The sequence below is a fragment of the Venturia canescens genome, chromosome 1 (genome assembly GCF_019457755.1).
Source record: "Venturia canescens isolate UGA chromosome 1, ASM1945775v1, whole genome shotgun sequence".
Lineage (NCBI taxonomy): Eukaryota > Metazoa > Arthropoda > Insecta > Hymenoptera > Ichneumonidae > Venturia > Venturia canescens.
Genome location: NC_057421.1, coordinates 38,764,816 through 38,785,646, shown reverse-complemented (window position 1 = coordinate 38,785,646; position 20,831 = coordinate 38,764,816). Strand labels below are relative to the sequence as shown.

General features: G+C 35.0%; 4 protein-coding genes across 4 annotated transcripts; 2 read left to right on the top strand and 2 right to left on the bottom strand.

Moving 5' to 3' along the window:
- Positions 1-2,049: 2,049 nt before the first annotated feature.
- LOC122412440 (putative uncharacterized protein DDB_G0285495) lies at positions 2,050-8,724 on the bottom strand. Its single transcript, XM_043421979.1, has 3 exons — positions 8,580-8,724; positions 4,941-5,611; positions 2,050-2,206 (listed from the first exon to the last, which is right to left on the bottom strand). Exons 1-3 carry the CDS (start codon positions 8,721-8,723, stop codon positions 2,050-2,052), a joined length of 972 nt encoding a protein of 323 aa, XP_043277914.1. The 5' UTR covers position 8,724.
- Positions 8,725-9,417: 693 nt separating this feature from the next.
- LOC122412369 (DNA endonuclease RBBP8-like) lies at positions 9,418-10,141 on the bottom strand. The gene is made up of 2 exons (XM_043421869.1): positions 9,665-10,141; positions 9,418-9,579 (listed from the first exon to the last, which is right to left on the bottom strand). The coding sequence occupies exons 1-2, from the start codon at positions 10,139-10,141 to the stop codon at positions 9,418-9,420; spliced, it is 639 nt and encodes a 212-aa protein (XP_043277804.1).
- A 2,762-nt stretch (positions 10,142-12,903) lies between these two features.
- LOC122412279 (transcription initiation factor IIF subunit alpha-like) lies at positions 12,904-17,734 on the top strand. The gene is made up of 14 exons (XM_043421769.1): positions 12,904-12,975; positions 13,265-13,520; positions 13,631-13,824; positions 14,427-14,504; positions 14,589-14,675; positions 14,774-14,875; positions 15,046-15,216; positions 15,601-15,768; positions 15,914-16,099; positions 16,392-16,532; positions 16,598-16,717; positions 16,806-17,066; positions 17,232-17,351; positions 17,651-17,734. The coding sequence occupies exons 1-14, from the start codon at positions 12,904-12,906 to the stop codon at positions 17,732-17,734; spliced, it is 2,040 nt and encodes a 679-aa protein (XP_043277704.1).
- Positions 17,735-17,964: 230 nt separating this feature from the next.
- On the top strand, positions 17,965-19,570 carry LOC122406784 (uncharacterized). Its single transcript, XM_043412489.1, has 2 exons — positions 17,965-18,586; positions 19,320-19,570. The coding sequence occupies exons 1-2, from the start codon at positions 18,274-18,276 to the stop codon at positions 19,532-19,534; spliced, it is 528 nt and encodes a 175-aa protein (XP_043268424.1). The 5' UTR covers positions 17,965-18,273; the 3' UTR covers positions 19,535-19,570.
- The last annotated feature ends 1,261 nt before the right edge of the window (positions 19,571-20,831 follow it).

Genomic DNA, 20,831 nt, shown 5'->3' with positions numbered 1-20,831 from the left:
TACATTTACCGCGGCGGAGAATTATTCTAATTTTTCAGTGTACGGGAGGATCGCGAAACACGAGGGGAAAAAGTCACGAACTCACACTCACTCTCACTCTCTGATCGGGAAAACTACACACATCACAAAATTCTATCGAGCCCGTCTTTTCTGTCGCGGGTCTACTCGCGGTCAGAAAATTTACTATTGTTGGAAATTTCGTTATTAAAGGAACTCGGGATATCAGAAAAATCACCAAGCCCCCGTTATTCGGTTACTTGGCCGGGCTGTTCTCCCGTCGCACGCGTACGCGCTCCCGATCCACTCGTACTTTCTCACACACTCTCGCACCAAGGTTCCCGACCTTTTCCCCACGGTTACTTCCGAAATGTTGACGACACGACTCGTGAGAATTTTCGTACGCGGCCACGCGAATTAACCGTTTTCTTTTACGCAACGAATCAATGTGAAAGGAAACCCACTTCGCGATAATGGAACGCAGGCACCGGAAAAATTAAGCAAACTAAAGCTTCTATATCAGCGCGGCGAAATCGTCGCCGTGGCCACAATTTGTCGAGCCAAAATCAAATAGACGGGATCCGTCACAAAATAATTCTTCCCGTTAACAATAACTATGGTTTTTGTCAAACAGACAATAATATTCGGGACTAATATTTACGAGAGCTCACTGAACCAAACGAACAATGAAAAGGGGTAAGACTCACGGTATTACACTCTCGGGATCACACGTCCTGCTCGCTCGATATCCTACGAAATTCTGCCGAAAGCGATCGATACTCGTTACGCGGTGTCACTCCTCCCTCTCCCCTCTTGCTTCGATCTTTTCTCGCCCTACATCAGGTACGACACATCAATCTTTCTAGTCGGGCGTTAGACGGGGCCCCAAATTTCTCGGGATAAATTGTTTGATGATATTATTTCGATGATAATAACCCCTAGCCCGAACATGCGATGACTATGAATTTACGTAACGGGAAGAGAGAGAATAACTTCTTTAGATTTGTGACTCGGGTATCGCGAATGAGATTCAATTTCAACAAAAAAAAGGTCAAACGCCCCTCTTAACGGGACTCCCCTGAAATCTTCGCTTCGATTCTTTTTCGAAATCTCGAGAATATTCGACGCAGGTATTATGCTGGTGTGAGTGTCCACGCTGTCCGGGACTTCGCGTACGAGCCCCGCTCGAAGTACGCCGACGTTTAGAGCCTCGTTTCTCTGCCCTCCCCTCTGGCTTCACTCGGACTATCCGACGGGAGTGATCTCGGGCGGGAAAATCGATGTTAATGCTCCAATAATTAAAATATTCCGAAGTAACAACGTTGAGTTCTTCCCCTCTGGCTCCTCTCTCTCCAATGTTGCTTTCCAAGAAAAATTAAAATAAACCGCGTGGTAATAAATTATTATTTTCCCTGCCATTTTCTATCTTACAAAAGTTCTACGTGGTCGGTGCGTGGCCGCGACAACGAGTGAGGAGGACGGGATGCCGGCTCGACAATTCTCCGTCTTACGAACATGTCATTTGTGACGATAATGTAAAATAAAATCGTCACAATACATACCCTGACGGTTCAGCAACCCTTCAATAGGGTCGTAAATGTTCAAAAAACGACCTCGTTTATAGAGGGTTGTACAACCCGAGCGCACTTCTGTTGGGGGTTGTCGACCCTCAGATTAGACGGTAGTCGACTTCTCCGCAAGCTCACTCGGCGGTCGTCAACTCTCCGTCTGGATGGTGTACGACTGCTCTTGGGCTTCTCGATCGCCGGTCATCAACCCTCTCGACGCAGGGTTGACAACTGCTCTTGGGCTTCTCGATCGCCGGTCATCAACCCTCTCGACGCAGGGTTGACAACTGCTCTTGGGCTTCTTGATCGCCGGTCATCAACCCTCTCGACGCAGGGTTGACAACTGCTCTTGGGCTTCTCGATCGCCGGTCATCAACCCTCTCGACGCAGGGTTGACAACTGCTCTTGGGCTTCTCGATTGCCGGTCATCAACCCTCTCGACGCAGGGTTGACAACTCCTCGTGGGCTTCTCGATCGCCGGTCATCATCCCTCTTGACGCAGGGTTGACAACTTCTCGTGGGCTTCTCGATCGCCGGTCATCAACCTTCTCGACGCAGGGTTGACAGCTTCTCGTGGGATTCTCAATCGTGGCTTATTAAACCGTCTGTTCATGGAGTTATTTTTGACTGCACTTCTTTTTCTGGGGGAACCATATTAATTACATTAGGGTTTTCAGAAACCTGATGTAATCTTTGGTGCCTGATGTTTTGGAAAGGTTGTGAACGACATAGTTTTCGAATGGAATATATACTATTCGAAGCACATGGCATATTCGGTATTCGATTCCAACGCAAATCATTGCGAAACTGCTAGTACACCTTCTAATCTAGAATGAAATACATTCTTACAAATATTTATACGTACTATAACAGGTATTTTTATTCGTATTACAAACATTTATTATGTAATTAATTTGGTAAAGGCAGATCTTCAAGCCATTGAATATTTACTCGCACAAATCGTCGATAGTCATGCTTCTTTGTTTTCTAATATTCAAAGTATTGTACTTGTATTTTTTGTTTAATGGCGAGTGTTACCAGATACTCAAACTGTAATGAAAATTATAGAAGAATTTCGAAGTATATAAAATGTAGTTATGGAACAAATGGTTTCAAGTTATATTACTCGTAAAATTGATTGGCTTTGGTACTTAATATTGGTTTCGCCAATACGAAACTGTTCGAGCACAATTACCATTTCCATTACGATTACCATTGATATTATATGAGTTTTATGGTCACTTAAAGATATTTGTACCAATTTTAAACCTTTTTCGACACTTCTATGGTACCAACAATCTATGGTACCAACAACAAAAAAAAATATTCTATTCACGTCTCTGCTTCGTATTGAATCTTTTGATTTAATCTGTTTCCCATATGTTTGTCATTTTAACACCATACATTTGATTACTCACTTTAATTACAATAGCAGGTGTAAATTTGTTTTCAGTTGTCATAAAATCTACTGTTGATTCAACCAACTCGTGTAAATGACCCGCTCCGCAATTATTCCCAGTACTTTTGAAATAAGTAACGAATGCGCCATTTGTCGCCAAGTTATTGTGATTTACAAAACTAGCAATTGTATCAATTCTAGCGAAAAATCCCTGAATTGTAAATATGTACTTGTCACAATTTAGCGTTCTTCTATTATCACCTTCTTCGCTAACGCAAGTCAGACCTCGCATTGTTGCTTTTTTATATGTATTCAATTTTCCGTCATAACATGTTAGGTTTTTCTTTATCATAATGTCCCCTTCTATAGCAGAAGGTTCACGGACAATGGGATTCCCAAGTCCTTCAAAGTTTTTATAATGTCGATACTCCTCGTAAGGCGACTCTTTTTTTTTTATACCGATATTTAAAATATCTTCTATCATCTGCTTATCCTCTGGGTCTACGGGGATCGCGTCGTTACCGATATTGCGTATATAATCTTTCAACAAATAGAAATTCATGATTTGCAATTGACGACCGACTGGGCTGTTTAACGATAACATTATTTGTCGGTTGTAATCTTCATATATAAAAGCACTATGGGTCCAGAGTGGGCCCCAGTTAGTAACGCAATCTGGAACGTGCCTGAGAATATGTAAGTTGTACGTCATGTTTTTCAATCCCATTAATACTTCATAGTCTTCTACGAAAAATTCTATCAGAATTCGAGCCTTGCTGATTTGTTGCATATCAACAGATTCATCATTTAAAATGTGCGCTGCTTCGGACAAGTAGCAAAATAAACGAAAATATTCATCATCGATTAAATCTACTAGACATGGGACACTATAATATAAAACCCAATTCCGCCATTCATTCGCCTTCCACACATTGCAATTTTCAATCCCTCGCGGTTTTCTCGCAATTTTGCTTGGTGTTCGTATCCTTGTGAGCCGTTCGTTAATAAGCTTTTCTAAACTATCTTTGCTGCGAACGTACCAGGGATCGGTTGTTTTAGCATTAAGTATTATTTCCTACGCCGAGCCACATGTTATGCATTGAATCGATAACTACCCCTTTATGAAGGTCAAATTCTGGGAGGTATCTAAGAATACTGTTTCCAATAAATCCCCGGACCCTGTTCTTACTATTCATCGCTGCTTCCATATCAGCACGCATTTCTCCATCCGTACGAAGTTCGAATTGCCCAGCTGGGTATACCCAATCAAGTTTATGCTCACAACTTCGTCCTTTCATGTAACAAATGGGACACCCGAATTTACCATTAAATCTCGTCATATTTAGAACACTGCTTCGCGCAACGGAATCGACACAACAGATTGTTGTTATGAATTTACTCCAAACCGTATCAACTCCGTTTGGTTTCCACGCAATACCGGTATTGTACAACACGTGCAGCTGTTCAACAAGGGGTCTCATGAACGCGTTTAAATCAGGGTGTTTACCATCCACATAAACTCCCGCCAATATCATAAAACGTTTACGTGCATGTGGCGGAAGTTCATTTATGGAAAGGAGAATTGGCCAGGCACTGACTCTCGAGGATTTCGCGACCTGACACCCGTCGGTATTGATGGTCAATGAAAAATTCCATTTGTTACATAGAAACGTCCTGGTTTTTGCATGTCTTTGTACATAATTCCATCGTATATATCCTCTATTCCGTCATGATACTTTTTTTTACGATTTTGCGGATATCTAAGAAGTTGAACGAAATCGGGAATCGAGAAAATTCTTGTCATTTGTTCTATCAAATTTAGTATGACAAAGAATCCTACCGTTTTCAACGGTTTCTCCGGCCCTGAAGTTTTACAGAAACAATCTTTTACTGGTGTTTTTCTCCTTCCGATTATGTCAAGACATTTTCGACAATACAAGTGACGGGTTTGGAAAATATCTTCATTCCTTCCTAACCTCCTCCACATTGCCCGTTTTGACTTTGGTATGGTGTTACTTAGTAATATCTTTCCAATATATTTCAATAATGTTATTATCGTTATCAGATTTAGGCAGTGTCGTACAGCTATTGCAATTATGCACATAAGAATAGAATCCTCGCGGACGTTATTCTTTAACTTCACTATTTTTCCTCGTTTTACTGACAATGGCGTCGCTTCAGCGTGGCAATTTTCATTCACATCAACATCACTGTTCTCATCGACATTTTCAACATTGTATTGGTTATTTTGATCCCTATCGCTTTCATCGTCCGAGCTATCATCGGTTACTTCGAACAAACCCGTTTCATCTTGGCTCTCTTCGCTTTCGATGTCATTATCGTTATTAGCAACATTACTATTGAAATTACCTAAATAACGTTTTTCGAATTCATTTCTACCGCCATTCATTACTTGACATGTTTCATCGTTATCACTATCCTCGTTAGTACTAGACTCTACATCGCTCCTATACATTTCATTGATATTTTCTTCTTCGTCGCTCAGGTGATTGTCGTTATTTTTGCTCTTCGACAAATTTTTGTCGCGACTATTCTGTAGCTCCTTGATCGTTTCACCGATTCCGGATATTTTTTGCGTCGTTCGTGTTGATGAAACCTTTACTGGCTGTTTATCGCTCACTTGTACCTTAAAACAAACATTTTTCAATCTCGACAATATTTTCAAAATTTCCAACATTTGCCTCATTATTGCGTATTATGAATCTGTAGTAGGAGTACTTGATAGGACAGGATATTTCGCAGTGGAATAAAAGACATGTGGTTGGTTGTAAAGTTCAACCAAAAGTAGAAGCTTTATTACGTATTCGATCGATAGATCGTGCTATCCGATAGATCGATTGTCTTTTAACAACAAATAATACGCGGAAGTTTCGATTTGAGTTTACTCTCTTAACAATATTTTCAGTAAGTAAAACTAAGTATTAAAATTTTCAATTTTCAACTACAAAATATTTTTAAAAACATGAATTCCAAAAGTAAACAAATGGAACTTAAAAAAAATGGAAATTCAAAAGAAAAAAATCTCATCGCATTAAAATTTTTACTCTTTAAATTGATGAATCGAACTTGTCAAAAAATAATCGAAATCGTCACTATTGCTTACAGCCAAAAATCAAAAGCTTCGTTTAATGCTTTTGCCTGCATTGGTTGGTATTACCAACCATATATCATTATTCGTTGCGGTTAATCTGAGTTCTGACTGCAAACAAAAACTTAACGTGCATGGTTAAGTATAAAAGCTCGGTGAAGAACTGTCTCGTTGTTCTTACCAACAGTTGACACATGCACACGCAAAGTAGTAGCATGTCGCAATGCATTGAAAAAAGAACCATCGTTAACCGTGTTACATTTCTGCATATATAATCTTTTATCCATTATCTATCCTGCAGTCGTTTCCTTCTACATATATCTTTAATACCCTGGATTATTCTCTCCATTCATCGTTTATCCTTAAATTTACATTCCCAGCCACCGAACTAAAACTTACTCCCAAAGTTTAATGTTTCACTCGATCTCTTTCCTCTATTCAATCAAAATATACACCTGTATTGTGTTTCCATAGCAAACAAAAATCCTGTTTACGCAGCTTAGAATCGTTCGTCTAAATTATAAAAATAATGGGTTATAAGACTTTTAATTAGAGCAAGAAGACGTTGTCAAATAGATGCAAAAGTTGTCAAGCATATCGGATTATGAACAAAAAAATTATAAAAGAATTAAAATTGGACGTTAAAAATCTTCACCACGTAAAATACAAAGAAAGAACATTACAAAAACAAATTGAGTCCAAAAAAATTAGAATGAAAGTGAAATTCCAAAATTTGAGTTGAAAAAACCACTAATACTGTAAAAAACGCACAATGGGAATCCAAGGACATATCACGATATCTGTAGTACTGACCTAATCGCTACCGTGACTCTTAATCATTCTCTCCGTAAAACGAAAAAATGTGTTTTTTACACTAATTAAAAAATAAAATACCAAATCTGAGTTTAAAATACGACTAAAACAATAATAAATGCACGATGGCGATGGAAAAAACACATCGGTGAGCTCTTAGATCACGATCACGATACAAAAGTCGGAAGAAAAATATCTAATTATATAGTCGTGTATTATCCACGAACATATATCATGATATCTGTAGCAATAGCCTCATATCATCCGTCATTATGTAGCATGTAGAAATGTTGAATGAAAGAAATATTAGTATACAGTCAAGTACTACGGACATATACGTTACAGAACCAGAATATACCTAGAGTCGCTAAAACACATATAAAATTAAAGCTGTGTGCGAAAAATACACAATTTTTTGATGAAGTTAAAGACTAAATAATGAATAACTTTTGAATGCGTTAAATTATAAAATTGCAAGAGGTTGCAATCGATAGAAAAAAAACAAATATGTAAACTCGCGATATCCTCTAAACTTGTGTTATTATTTTTCAATTAAGCAAAGAAATTTTGAAAACTATCGGAAATACGATGGCTCCTGTAAATTCTCTGGGACCGACTAGCTTAAACATGAATGTACGTGTTTTAAGTCACTATCGCGGCTCTAGATCGATTCGATATTTTCCCAGGCTCCTCTACTTAACCATGTACGCCAAGTTTTCGTATTGGTATTGCAGTTCAACACCGGTCCAGAACCGTCAGAACTTCGATCAACCGTAATAATAAATAACAATACACGTCAGTAATACCAACCAATGCAGGCATTAATTAAAAGCTCCTGATTTTTTATTGCAAACGATATTTACGATTTCGATTATTTTTCGGCAAGTTTGATTCATCAATTTGAAGAGTAAAAATTTAACATGCGACGTAAATTTTCTTTTCCATTTCCAATATTTTTTTAAAATTCAATTTGTTTACTTTTGGAATTCATTTCGTTTTTTAATCTTTAAATGATGAGTCTGGTCGAAATATCGACCACTAGCTTGGTCCACTCTACTTGAAAAATTCATCAATATTAAGCACAAATTTTATGAAAAAAAAAGGGTTGATTCCAATATAAAAATTTGCCTCATTAAAAGGTTAATATTTTGCAAATTAAGTTACGAACTTTTGATACTTGGTAATTTTTATTTTTTAAAAGAATTCCTATATATATCACTTTTGTTTGGAGAATAAAACATTTGGACTTCATGAAGAGTTTTTAACTGGAGTCGCGAATATTTAGTACCAAGTGTTGCTCATAATTTTTGAAAGTTTGTTTACGGATATCATTTATTTTCGAAGAAAAAACTAACATAGTATTTCGGATTTGACTTGATGAAGAATAAAAAAACAAAGCGAAACCATTGATGAACGAAAAATCAAGGGTAGTGAAAAGTACGCTATAAAACAATGTTGTAATGACAGTCTCTTGAAATTGAATTTTTCTCAAATCGTTGCACTTTAGTTCACTAAATTATCATATCTTAAGATAGGCTGAACAGATTCGCTTGCAACAAGGACCAATAGAAAGAAAAAAATATTTAAAAAATCGATACAAGTAGATTTTGCTGAAATAGTTTGTCCGTGAGGGCCGTTTGAAAATTTGATGACATCACAAAATTTTTAACAATTTTTTATTTTCGTATCTTACCGGTATCAATTGATATTGGGGATATTCTGCCTCCATAGGAAATCTTTGGCACGTACTGAAAAACAGTTCCTCATAAGCCTTTCTCTTCATCTGCACTGTTCTGTGACTTCGGTACGCGACTTCTCTTATCGTCCTTACCTCCATCGTCACGATACTTTATTCTGAGTTTATGCGACAATTTCAAGGTACTTTCAAAAATTTTTATCTGGAGAAAAATATAAAAATTGATAATATTATGACATACTCTCACTACCAATCATTCTATTCAATATCATCATCCGTATGAACAAAAAACCTGAAATACAGCATGAATGCTATAAAATAACTAGAGACAAGCACATTGGTCATTTGAGCAGTCACCTGTAAAATCATGGAAATCAGTAGTAGTAAATAATGATAAATATAATTAATAGAATTTGACACATTTCCTAATTAAATGTTTTTGAGTATTTATTTTGATTCTCTGACATAAAAACATTGAGGCATGATTTTTGTAATTATGAGACATAATTGTTATTAAAAAAAAAATTTGGGGTTATAGATTAACGAACGGATTTTTTCCGCAACTGAGTATGATATAAATCATTTTCATTTCCGTATAATTTTGTCATATGAATCCAATCCTCAGGACTCATTTTACTAAACTTCGAAATAACTCCAAGAACTCGCACATCCACACTGTTTAACGTCTTAATGATTCCGCTCTACATCGGGACGTTAAATTCTGGAGTGTTGAAAATGAAAATAGCGTGGAACTAATATTTTTTTTCAAATATCAACCTACTCGGAATAAAACGTGCAGCAGGATTTTTACCAATTGAACAACGGATAGATCGCGTTAATTATCACTGCTGTCACAGAAATTGGGAGAATCTGGGAATTCCGGGTTCCAGAAACCTGGCGGAGTTGAATATCGCGGATTGAAGTTGGATCTGTGACGAGAACACTTGTCTTTACGTTTTTGAATTTCGATATCTGATAAATCCAAATTTGCATAGTACTGAAATCAATAATATAAAAAAAAAAAATTAATATTCGAAAATGATTCTAATATTTTTTTATGAAAAAAAGTAAAAATTACTAACCTTTTCACACTGTGCACAGTCCCAACCACGCAATTTGTTCTTTTTTGCCACATTTCGCTTGACACCTTTGCGAGCATATTGTGAACTGTTTTTTATTTTTTGCGGTGAGCTGTTTGATGCTGAGATATTTCTGATCAAATTACGAAAGTTTACAGATAAATTTTCGGAATTTTTGTTAGATGTTCTTCTGAAAGGTCGAACTCTATCAGAATTTCCACGAGGATCTGTGACTTTTGAACAGCCATTCCGAGGCGGTTTGTCCTTCAAATCGTATCTGAGAACATCAATTTCGGTTGGTGTGAAAAAAGTCGCATCTATGGAATCTTTGAAAGGAACGCGTTGTGAAGTTTTCAAGTTGCTGGGAACGGGATGTTTTTTTCTTATCTTTCCAAGATTCTGCTCTTTATCCGTTCGTAAAGATGAGTCATCTACAGCTGTGTATTCCGTACAAGTGTTCACAAAATCCTGGGAATACATCAAAATATCATCATCTTCGTCGTCGAACAGTGAGGGAGAAGTTTCGTCAATTTGACTTGCAGTTGGAATGACGATAATAGAATCCTCCTTTTTTAAAGTGACAGCGTCGACCTTTTTTTTAGCCAGACCAAATTTGATCTCTTCATTCGGAGTAGAAGTCGACCGTTGATCCTGCCTCGTTGAATTTAGAAATTTATTTTTCTTATTTCGTTTTTCAATTTGATCGAAAGTTTGTTTTTTCGACAAATAATTCTCGTCGAATAAATTGCCCAAATTGTAATCAAGATCACGTTCTGTTGTCAAGTCTTTTTTCCGGCAGTGATGAGATTTTGGCAGCGATGAAGAATTAAAGCATGTTAAATTTTTTTCCACAAGCGGTTTCCTAGCCTCATTCTTTGCCGATGTTTCCTTGTTTTCAAATTTTTTAAGTAAATTTGAAGTTATAGATTCCAAATCTTTGTACGCTTTTTTTATTGTTCGAGTTCGTTGTTGTGCTTCTGGAAATAAGATTAGTTGTCATCACAAAACATTTTTTATAGTTGAGTCACACTTGAGAGTTCTTACGTTTGAAAGCGTTCCGAATAACTTCAAAAGCTTCTGAAACTTTGTTGTCTTCATCGTCAAGAAGTTCATCAGTGAGAAATTCGATGTAAGGCAATTGTACATTTTGTACATTCGAAGGAAACATTATGAAGTCTCGCTTGTTTTTTGTCTTCTTTCACAGACAAAAAAAACATCCTATTATTCAGCGGACCTTAACTCAATTCAACAAATTTCAATTTTGCCCCACGGAATTGGCAACAAGAGATTAACACTTAATCTTTTGTCAAATATTTACGAATTATTAAAGAATCTCAACGATTATTTGCTCTCTTGCGTCTAATAAATATTAAATAAACTAAATAATTGGATGGTCAAAACATTAAAATTTTTCTATTCAAAATAAAATGCTGCACTTGATGATAAGTATTTCCTCAAAAAAAAATATAATGTCCGTTTTCTTTAACATTAATCTGAGTTTAAGCTAGTTAATCCAAGTGTTAAATACCGTTTATACGCATTTTGATACGCGTATTTACAATATAGGGCGTTACTTATTTGCCAGAACAAGGTGGCCATACACCTTCAATAATATTGCACAATATAGATGATTGAACAATATTATTCAACGTGTAAGGGTAGTATTGAAACATTCGTCAATGATTAAACAGATGTTTAAGCAAATTTAAATTGAACGCGTCCAATACATCATATAACATTATTGTGCAATATTATTGAAAGGGTCGTCGTTTTTATCAAATCAAATCCAAATCGTTTTTACGATTTTGGATTTGGGAAACGTGAAATATTTCGAAATTTAAAAAAACGGGCCAATTTTACACGTATTTTTTATTTTTATTTAACTAATCAAAACAAATATGTGACGACAAACCTCGATTTTTATACGACGATATCTAGAGTCGCCGTAGCGACTCAAAAAATTACACGCTTTTCAACACACACATTTTAACACTTCTATTTACTACTGCAGACATTACTGAATCAGAAAAAAGCGCCGTGTAAGCGTAGTCATAACCGTTTTTACGATTTTGAATTTGGTAAATAGGAAATATCTTAGAATTAAAAAAAAATGGCTAAATTTACACGGATTTTTTATTTCCATTTTTATATAACCAATCTAAACAAATATATGACGACAAACCTCGATTTTTATCCAACAATATCTTGAGTCACGGTAGTGACTCAAAAAAGATCCAAAATTCGTCGGTCCAGTTCACAGGAGGTACACATTCACTTCGTTGAAATTTTTGGATTCGTCTCACAGTTTCGCTTAATAAGACTTTACAAAGCGTTCACAAAACAGACGAGGAGAATTGAAGTCATTCATTTTAAAAATAATTTTATTGAGCCTCACACTTATTCTATAGCTTGTCTGAGAAACAACTACCTAATATACTGCTCGCAAAAAATTGAATAAACAACACAAGTTGTCTTGACAACACGTATACGCACAAGATCTAAGAGAATATGCATGGCTTACTTCAATAGGAATCAACTCCTGTTCACTGTTTTATCCAACGTGGTTTAGAGTGGTAACTCGCTTAACCAACAGATAAAATGAACACCCACCATGGCACGATCATAGTGGAGATTATAAGTGTACTATGTATATTTGAATTATGAGATCCCTGAATCTCTGTCATCTTTACCGGTGACGCTGTTACGATTCTACATTGATCTATTACAAAACGAATAAGTTCGTAATGAATGATTTATGTGAAAATCCTTCAATTTATGGTAGTGTGAATGAGACATACGGATATGATATGGAAGCGGCATTCAATTAACTTTCTCATAATAAGTTTCATTTTATAGTTTATATCGTACTTACATGTTGCGATTGTGAAAGGCAATATTGCGTTATGCATCACGGAAATGGTAACTGCAGTTTCGAATCGTGCGCAGTAATTTGATTACACATGAACACAGAGTCTCAAGCATATATAACAATCGCAATATATTGCTAGGTTATTACCGATCTTTGAAATAAATTTCGCGGAACAACGCTGGAGAAAAAGTGATCGATAAACTTTCCGGTAAAATCTATCTGACAGATAGTTAACTGACAGTTAGATAGTCAATTGAAACAAAATCCGCACGTTCAATAAAATTGACAGCCATTCCCATCAATATTTTCGTGCCAGCAAATATTATTGAAGGTGTGTAGTGTTCTTAAGTTGGAGGAAATAACCAAAGGCGATATGGAGAAAATGTCGACTAATGATGAGAATATAAATATCGTGGACGGTCAACCAAAAAGTGCAAATATACATGTAAGTACTTCTGAATACTAGTGATAAGTCAAACTGGAAAAAAAAATTTAGTCTCGCTCTAATGATATAAGGATGAAACATGTAGATAATAATTTAAAAAACTCTGTAATGAAAAATGTTGAGATGCTTCAAAAGTTATATGATGATAGGAACTAAGATCCTCTTATCTTTTGAACGCGATGATCGTGTTATTGAATAAAAACTATGAAGTTTATCAACGTAGTTAGATATGTAATCAAAAAACCATATTGCGTGTAAGTTAAAAAATACTCCGCTCTTAACATTTCAGGAACTAGTGGTCAACAAAAATAAGGAATACGTAATAGAATACATCGACAGAGAAGGGTGCAATGGAATAACAGCCCGGGCGAATGAGATATTCTTACAAGATGCTAAAAGTAAAAAAATTTCAAGAGGTACAGACGAAACGATTGAAAAATACTTCCGAAACCCGATGAACCAGCACTCTCTTAGAATTCGTCAACCGAATGAAAGCAATCAGGAAAAAGGCGGATATGAAAGGATTCGCGTGATAAAGTGTCTTGGTGAGTGAGAAATGTATATTATATTGATATAATAAAATACATAATGACTATGGTGGAAATATTGAAAACATCTCCTGGAGGATAGATCTGTATCGCCTGATGTACTATAGATTCACAGGAAAATGAAAACGAAAATGGGAATACCTTCGAGCGTGCTAGGCGAATTCCTAAGAAGAAACCTCTAGAGGAGTCCCCAGTGATCAAGTATAGTCCAGCACTGATATCTGTCAATGAAAAAACCACTCGGAACAATGACGAAGAATTATCGAGATCGGGATTGAGGAAGAAATGCCTTCAAAAAGACGTAAGTTATGAAACAATCTACAACGGGTATTACAAAAAAAAATGAGAAAAGTGATATGGCTTAGTCTAAAAAAAATTACGCGATGCTGAAATTTGCAACATTGGAGACCAACGAAATTAACGAAAAAAACATATATGATTCACCATTTTTTTATTTCACGAATCATTGATATGAACTGAGTAACTATGAATTCCAAATTAGGTAGGTAACAGAATTGGAGAATTACTGGAATTGTTAGAGAGATTTTTCAGATCATTTCTTTGGACTTCAACGTTGCAAACTTCAGTGTCATAAAACTACAGCATCTGAGGCGATTTTCATTTAACTTGTTGCAAGCATAACTTTGGGGAAATACTGCTGTTTAGAAGTTTGCTATGACGCACATGAAATTTTCGAAAAGAGGCATCAACAATTTGGATCTTATTATGATATCCGCATGTTTTGCCAACGGAGATAATTATGTTTCAGTACATTTAAGTTAAGAGTAAAGCTCAGTGACATACTCGTAATATAAAAATGTTATCGACCGTTGCATCAACTCAGTGCAAAATAAAAACGTCAGAAGGATCAAAATTTCATGTCAATAACACTATTATTTTCAGAACACGCGTAAAACCTTGAAAAAAACGTCAATCCTTACACAAAAACAACTGACCTATGACTTTACAGAAATATTACCGGTAAAGATAAAATAAAATCTATTTAAAGTGCAATGGAAATGGAAATAGATGTAACAATTAACATAATTTGTATTCATTCCGTAGATAAACAAGGAGAACCGCCAGGCCTTAAAATTACAACGTCATTCAGTCCACGATGAACGGAGTCAGGATGACGAGAGTATGGAAGAGGTTTGTTGATGGAAACATACCCGCTGGTATGATGTTTCATACGTTAGATAGACGAAACCGCCTAAACCGTTTTTACAGGAAAACTGTGTAATTTAAAGGAACCGTTGGCTCCTCGTAAATGGAAAAAAATTTTGAGAATTGCATCTTCATCTGACGACGACGATGACAGTAATGACGACAATAATACAAACGAAACCAATGTAAGTGTAACTAAAGGATGATGTGGAGACCGTACATGTTCAACAATTATTGAAATGCGCATATCATCACTGCATTGAGATAATCACTAATATTATCTCCGATAATTTAATGGCCATTCCGAAGAACGGGAAACAACGTAAATATGTGTTTTAATTTTGAAATTGTACAGATACCAATTTACTGCGAAAAAAAAGCAGATGATATCGTCAATGGAAGGGAGGGACGAGAAACCAGTATGGAAGACCAAATATTCAATGAGGCAAACCGTGACTTGAATCACCTCAATGAAAAAGTTTTATCAATCCACGATGATGGACACGCATTGAAAAAGCATAATTCTGTAAGTGAAACGTAATTTTTACTTTTAGAAAGTATTTCCACAGGCATTATCGTTACAGTATAGTAATAAAAAATAATGCTATTCTATAAATAATACAAATGTATCAATATTTCAATTCGATATCTATTTTCATTTAGCAATTCAATATTCAACATAGTCAAAATACTTTCATATATAAAAAATTCGAATTGAAAATGAAGAAAAATACTAATGTAGAGAATCGTCAGTTGAAGTGAGTGTATAAATATTAAATAACCTGTTTTTGTAATCCATTATCACTCGCAATGCAGAACTAATCATGCCAATAATCACAAATAAATAAGTGCAAGGAAATAATATGTTGAGAGCTGACGTGTTCTTGTAAATCTTGGAACCAATCAACAGATACCGGTAGACGAAACACCATTCGAGTATGACAAGGTTCAAAAAACCAGGTTGACATTCGCTGTGGAAAGTCAAAAAGCTATTGAAGACAACGATAATCCCAATGATGGGAACGGTTACTATAAAGCGATGCGTGAGAAGGAAATCTTAATGGAAAAACTTGACGATGTAAGTAGAGTGATATCGGAAAATCATTACGTACGTAGTAGGAGTTGACGAGATTTCAAAATTAATGAAGAATGGAATAATATAGGAGAATAGAGTTAAGCATATGATGATTAATGTTGAATTAATATCGAAATCAAAAAAGCAGGTTCATGTCGTGGCGTCCACAAACGAGGTCCAAAATATAATAGGCGGAAGAATACACGTAGAGTTGAAAGAGTATACGGAACTCACAAACGCAAATATGAGAGTTACCGATAAGAGCGCTGGCGAGACGGCAGTCAGGGATGAATGTGACAACATTGAAAACGACATCGAGACTCAATTGCAACGCGTAAGAAAGAATATTTGTAATTACGGCCAAAAAATTACGATATCAGGTGAACCTTGAAGTAGATTGGTTATGAAAAAGAAAATTAGAAAGCGCAAATTATCTACATCAAAATACAATCGGTAGCTAATTACCGTAGCGTACGAATAGTCAAAAATTGTCAATAAATTGAAATAAAAATAAAAATTGATGTGAAGGGATTTTAAAAATAGAAAAGAAATCTTATAATATGCACGAAAGGTTAATAAAAGGTTAAATAACAATAATAATGAGTTTGAGGTACTTAACGAAACAGATTCACGAAGATGTTTCAACGGTAGCTCCCATTAAAAAACCAACTGTTACTGAAACAAGAATATTACGCAAGGGTGAAAGCGTACTCATGATGAGCCAAAGACAGTATGCGACAACGAATTCCTGTATGGCTAATGAAAAGGTATACTGTTATATCAGCTTCGAGCTCTGAAATTGTAAAACGTTAACGATTTAACAAATTTAAAGGTAGCAGTAAAAGCTTATGAAACTCCGATCCGGAAAGGAGGCCCGCGAAGATTCAAATTAGAATTCCCAATGGACCCATCGCGGAATTCTGTGGGAACAGACTGTAATGTTAATCAAAATGTAAACTATTAAACCATAATAATGTATGATTAAAATTATTTGGTAAGATTGAATATGAATATGTATGAACAAAAATGATGATTTGCAGAAAGATAAATCTCTACGTCGGGAGGCTCGAGAAATTACGACTTGGTGCAACGAGTCAAGCAGTGGTGAGGAACAAACGGAATCGAATAGAAACGTAATAACCTCGGTACAGCAAGTGATTCAAACAATGGGTTCAAATAAACAAATGAGCGAGGAACGGACGAATAAAAATTGCAGATTACCTCGAGACAAAAAAACAAAAACGAAAGCTAAATTGAAAAACAAGGAATGCGACGGAAAAAGATACTTGGGTAAAAAGGAGGTAATAAATAAAAGCAATTGTACAAAATATAGTAAAGTCATGAGAATATTCGTCTTTCCTTCATTGTACATGTTGGAATCCGATAAAGGATGAATTATACCAAGATCGACGTTATGAAATAAAATTGAACACATTTGAATTAATTGAAAATTAGTAAATTTGTAGGAAGAAGATTTGTATGACTTAATTGATGATGACAGAGAGACCCAGAATGCATCGATATCGTATGATAAAACTACGATCGTCAAAGAAATTGTACCGAAAGTAGCATCGATGGAAAAAAAAGTACGCAACAAAAAAATTGTCTCAAAGGTAAAAATGAAATTGAGGAGGTCCTTACAGTGCTTCGGAATGGATACACAGCATATGTGTATGGGGACCCTGTGTACGGACATCTGAATCATTCAACAATGTCACTTTGCTCGATAAATGTGTGGTAATCCGTTGAAAATAATGTATCGCAAACATGTATATGCACAGGACAAAAATTTTTACGACGAATTTGATCCTAAAGAGGGGACATCAAAATCATGTCCATCGACATCATGTCGAAACGCAAACGACCATAATATAATTGAATGTAGAGGGTTACCGATGGAAACCGGGAATACACAAAGGACAATTATCGTCAAAAAGGTAAAATTGAATATAAGAAGGTTTATAAATAAGGTAGAATAGAATAGGAAAAATTACAAGTGACGTCTGGAAAGTTTAATAATGCCGCAGTGGTCTAATCAACGTAAGATCGTTGAATAATGATATTAGTACAATGGTTTATTTCAACAGTAACTGCTTGTGCAAAACGACATACACGTTTTATATAGTGAATAACAATGAATCGATTAGTATGAGATTAATATATGCATACTTGTTTCCACGTAAAAGAAAGCAAGGAGCACAGGCAACACCGGTAAAAATGAAACTACCCTAAAATCATTAAAGACTCTCACGGAGACTGCCGAATACGATTCTGAGTGTACAGAGGAACAAGAGGATGATGGTTGTTGTGGTAATCGTGCACGTACGGGCAAAAACTTATGTAAGGTGGAGGAGGTAAAACAGCATTGAAAAACATTCATAATATCTACAAATTATTGTCAAACATTTTATTTGAGACCCACAATCAACGTTGTGTTTGCGACGAGTATTATTTTGTAACATATAATTTACTTTATAGTTGATTCAAGTAACAACGAATATTGGAAAAATGTTGAAATCAATCCGAAAAGATATGATAGCAGAACAAATAAAAACAAAGAAGGCTCCTCATGTAGAACCTTTAGTGGATCTAAGTACGGTACGAAATAATGAGAATGTCGAATTAGTACGCGGAATAGTTTTCAAACAATCGGTATTGATAAAAGCTTGCGGAGCTGTTAATTTGCGCCGAAGATTGAACTATTTGATAGACAATTATTGGACGGCAGAAGAACAGAAAAAATTGGTACTGTCGAATAATAAGATGACTAAACGAAAAGGACAAATAAAAATTCCTGAGAAAATAATTAAGGGACTCATTGGTAAGTATTTATAAACCTAAAATACGACATGAATGCTGTAAAAAATAAAAAAACTAGAGACCAGTACATTTATTCAACAAAATAAAAAAAAAAATAACTGGAAGCAAAAAATTGCAACCGCAAAAAATATAAAGACAGAACATCACAAAAACAAATTGAGACTAGAAAAATGAAGATCATAAAAATTTAAATAAAAACACCAAACGAAAAAAAAATTATAAACCAAAAAATGTAAACTTAAAAAAATTTGGCCGTTGTAATAGGCCATTTTTTTTAGCTCACATTATCTAATCTTATACTCATAGATTCATCAAGTACAACGGTTAAATTTTTCTCAGTTTCAATTTTTTAGTTTATTTTCTTTTTCATTTTTGATCAATATCGAAAATGTGTGGAAAAAAAGCATAATTTTGGGATAAAATTTGCATAAATAATTGAATCTTTTGAATACATTAAGCTAAAGCGAGGTGGATGGGAAGAAAAAATATTTAAAATAGTGTACTTGTAATATAAACTATGAACTTCTGTAATTATTTTTTTCATTAAGAAAAGAAAATTTTAAACCAATTGGATAAACGATCGCGCCACCATCGGTAGTTCGGATCGCCAATTTGATGAAAGAATTGTGTCAAATTTTTTTTCAAAATATTTGAAAGTTTCTAAATACCATTTCATATAAATAGAGGCTATTTTGAATAATTTTTTATAGAAACTATTTAAAATATCGAAACAGATGTATGCTTTACCCTTCAACAAACGAAGGAAATTCCGACTGATGGTTTTACAAGCCATGAAGATGGAAGGAAGTTCCTAGCTGCTAAATTGAAGGGCAATCGACATAACCAAAAAAGGAAAGGGAATAACCATTTGAAAAACCAACAGCAATGTGAAGAGCCAAACGTGGCTGAAGAGAATTTTGCATCAGATGACGATTCAGCTAGCGAATAACCAAAATGGACCAAAATGGCAAATTTAAAATTTATTATCAAAACTTATTGTAATTTAAGTTACAAAGATGACTAATTTTCTAATAAATAGGTACGTTAATTTTCTAACATATAAGTACATTTATTTATAAACCACATTTCATGACGGGTGATAATTTAAGATTTATTCCGAATCGCATCGTGTCATTTGTTCTTACTATTTAGGAGTAGAACGGAAACCATCGAAATGGTTGTTCTTCAAAAATCTACAAAAGTTGACATATATATGGGGCATTCCACACCAAACCACAGAACCCGTGACCATCACCTTTTTTGATTTTTTTAAATTTGTTTCATATTTCTGTTTTCTATTTTGAAATCTGTTTTCATATTTAAAAAATTTTTTAATTATGAAACTAAGATTAAATACCAACAAAATTACCTGCTATTATTTTTTAATATCTATGTTTTCGAATAAATTATGAGCATTTCAAAAAAGTTTTAGTAAAATTTTATAAAGATCAAATTTATTATATGGGTTGAGATAAAGGTCCGAAAAAAAATTCCAAAGAGCTTTCTCTGGTTGGTACTACCAGATAAACAAATTAAAAAAAAAAGGGTGATGGTCATGGGCTCGGTGATTTGATGTGGAATGCCTCATACTCTTCTGATATCAGATAATTTATCGAAACCAATCGATTATATTCAATATCAACATAATTTTAACACGTAAATTTGACAGTTTTGTTTTTAAATAACACCTTATGGTATAGTAGTATTGGATAACTCTCGTAATTGAACGATAAATCCGTAGATCCATGATACAATGTTTTGATTTTAAGAGGATGGATCAGTCGGTATATCGCAACCGTGAGTGCGAGAGAGATAGCTGCAAATTTCGAAATCAAAATTCTTTGACACAGTTTGACCGATTGAAAAAAAGGCTCTGTCAGTCGATTTCTGCCATCGTTCTGCGTAGGCTGACAGAGCCTTTTTTTAATCGGTCAAACCGTGTCAGAGAATTTCAATTTCAAAAATTCCAAGTGAGGTTAGTCGACTGATCCATACTCTTAAGAAAACAGACAACCGAGAACATCAACGACTTATTCTAGTACGATTTCTAAGCGATGTTTATGTGTGTATGAGTCATTCCATGTCAATTCAACGAAGTTGCGACGGTGACCTTTTTCGATTCTTTTTATTTTTTAATATGTTTATATACATGTTACAAGAAGTCTTCAGCTAAATTTTTAGCTCGTTATCTCCACCCATTTTCGAGTAATCGATTTTTGCTTAAAAAATGTATATCTCTGATTACA

Excerpts from the sequence above, each read along its gene's own strand:
- LOC122412440 (XM_043421979.1), bottom strand. The coding sequence starts at position 8,723 with ATGGAGGTAAGGACGATAAGAGAAGTCGCGTACCGAAGTCACAGAACA. Across the intron at positions 5,612-8,579 it reads CCCAATATCAATTGATACCG|GTACAAGTGAGCGATAAACA; the intron begins GTAAGATACGAA and ends GTTTGTTTTAAG. Across the intron at positions 2,207-4,940 it reads AAACGGGCAATGTGGAGGAG|AAAAAGAAGTGCAGTCAAAA; the intron begins GTTAGGAAGGAA and ends TGGTTCCCCCAG.
- LOC122412369 (XM_043421869.1), bottom strand. The coding sequence starts at position 10,141 with ATGTATTCCCAGGATTTTGTGAACACTTGTACGGAATACACAGCTGTA. Across the intron at positions 9,580-9,664 it reads ACTGTGCACAGTGTGAAAAG|TACTATGCAAATTTGGATTT; the intron begins GTTAGTAATTTT and ends TATTGATTTCAG.
- LOC122412279 (XM_043421769.1), top strand. The coding sequence starts at position 12,904 with ATGGAGAAAATGTCGACTAATGATGAGAATATAAATATCGTGGACGGT. Across the intron at positions 13,521-13,630 it reads TCGCGTGATAAAGTGTCTTG|ATTCACAGGAAAATGAAAAC; the intron begins GTGAGTGAGAAA and ends GATGTACTATAG. Across the intron at positions 14,676-14,773 it reads ATGACGAGAGTATGGAAGAG|GAACCGTTGGCTCCTCGTAA; the intron begins GTTTGTTGATGG and ends TGTAATTTAAAG.
- LOC122406784 (XM_043412489.1), top strand. The coding sequence starts at position 18,274 with ATGTTGAAATCAATCCGAAAAGATATGATAGCAGAACAAATAAAAACA. Across the intron at positions 18,587-19,319 it reads AATAATTAAGGGACTCATTG|ATGTATGCTTTACCCTTCAA; the intron begins GTAAGTATTTAT and ends ATATCGAAACAG.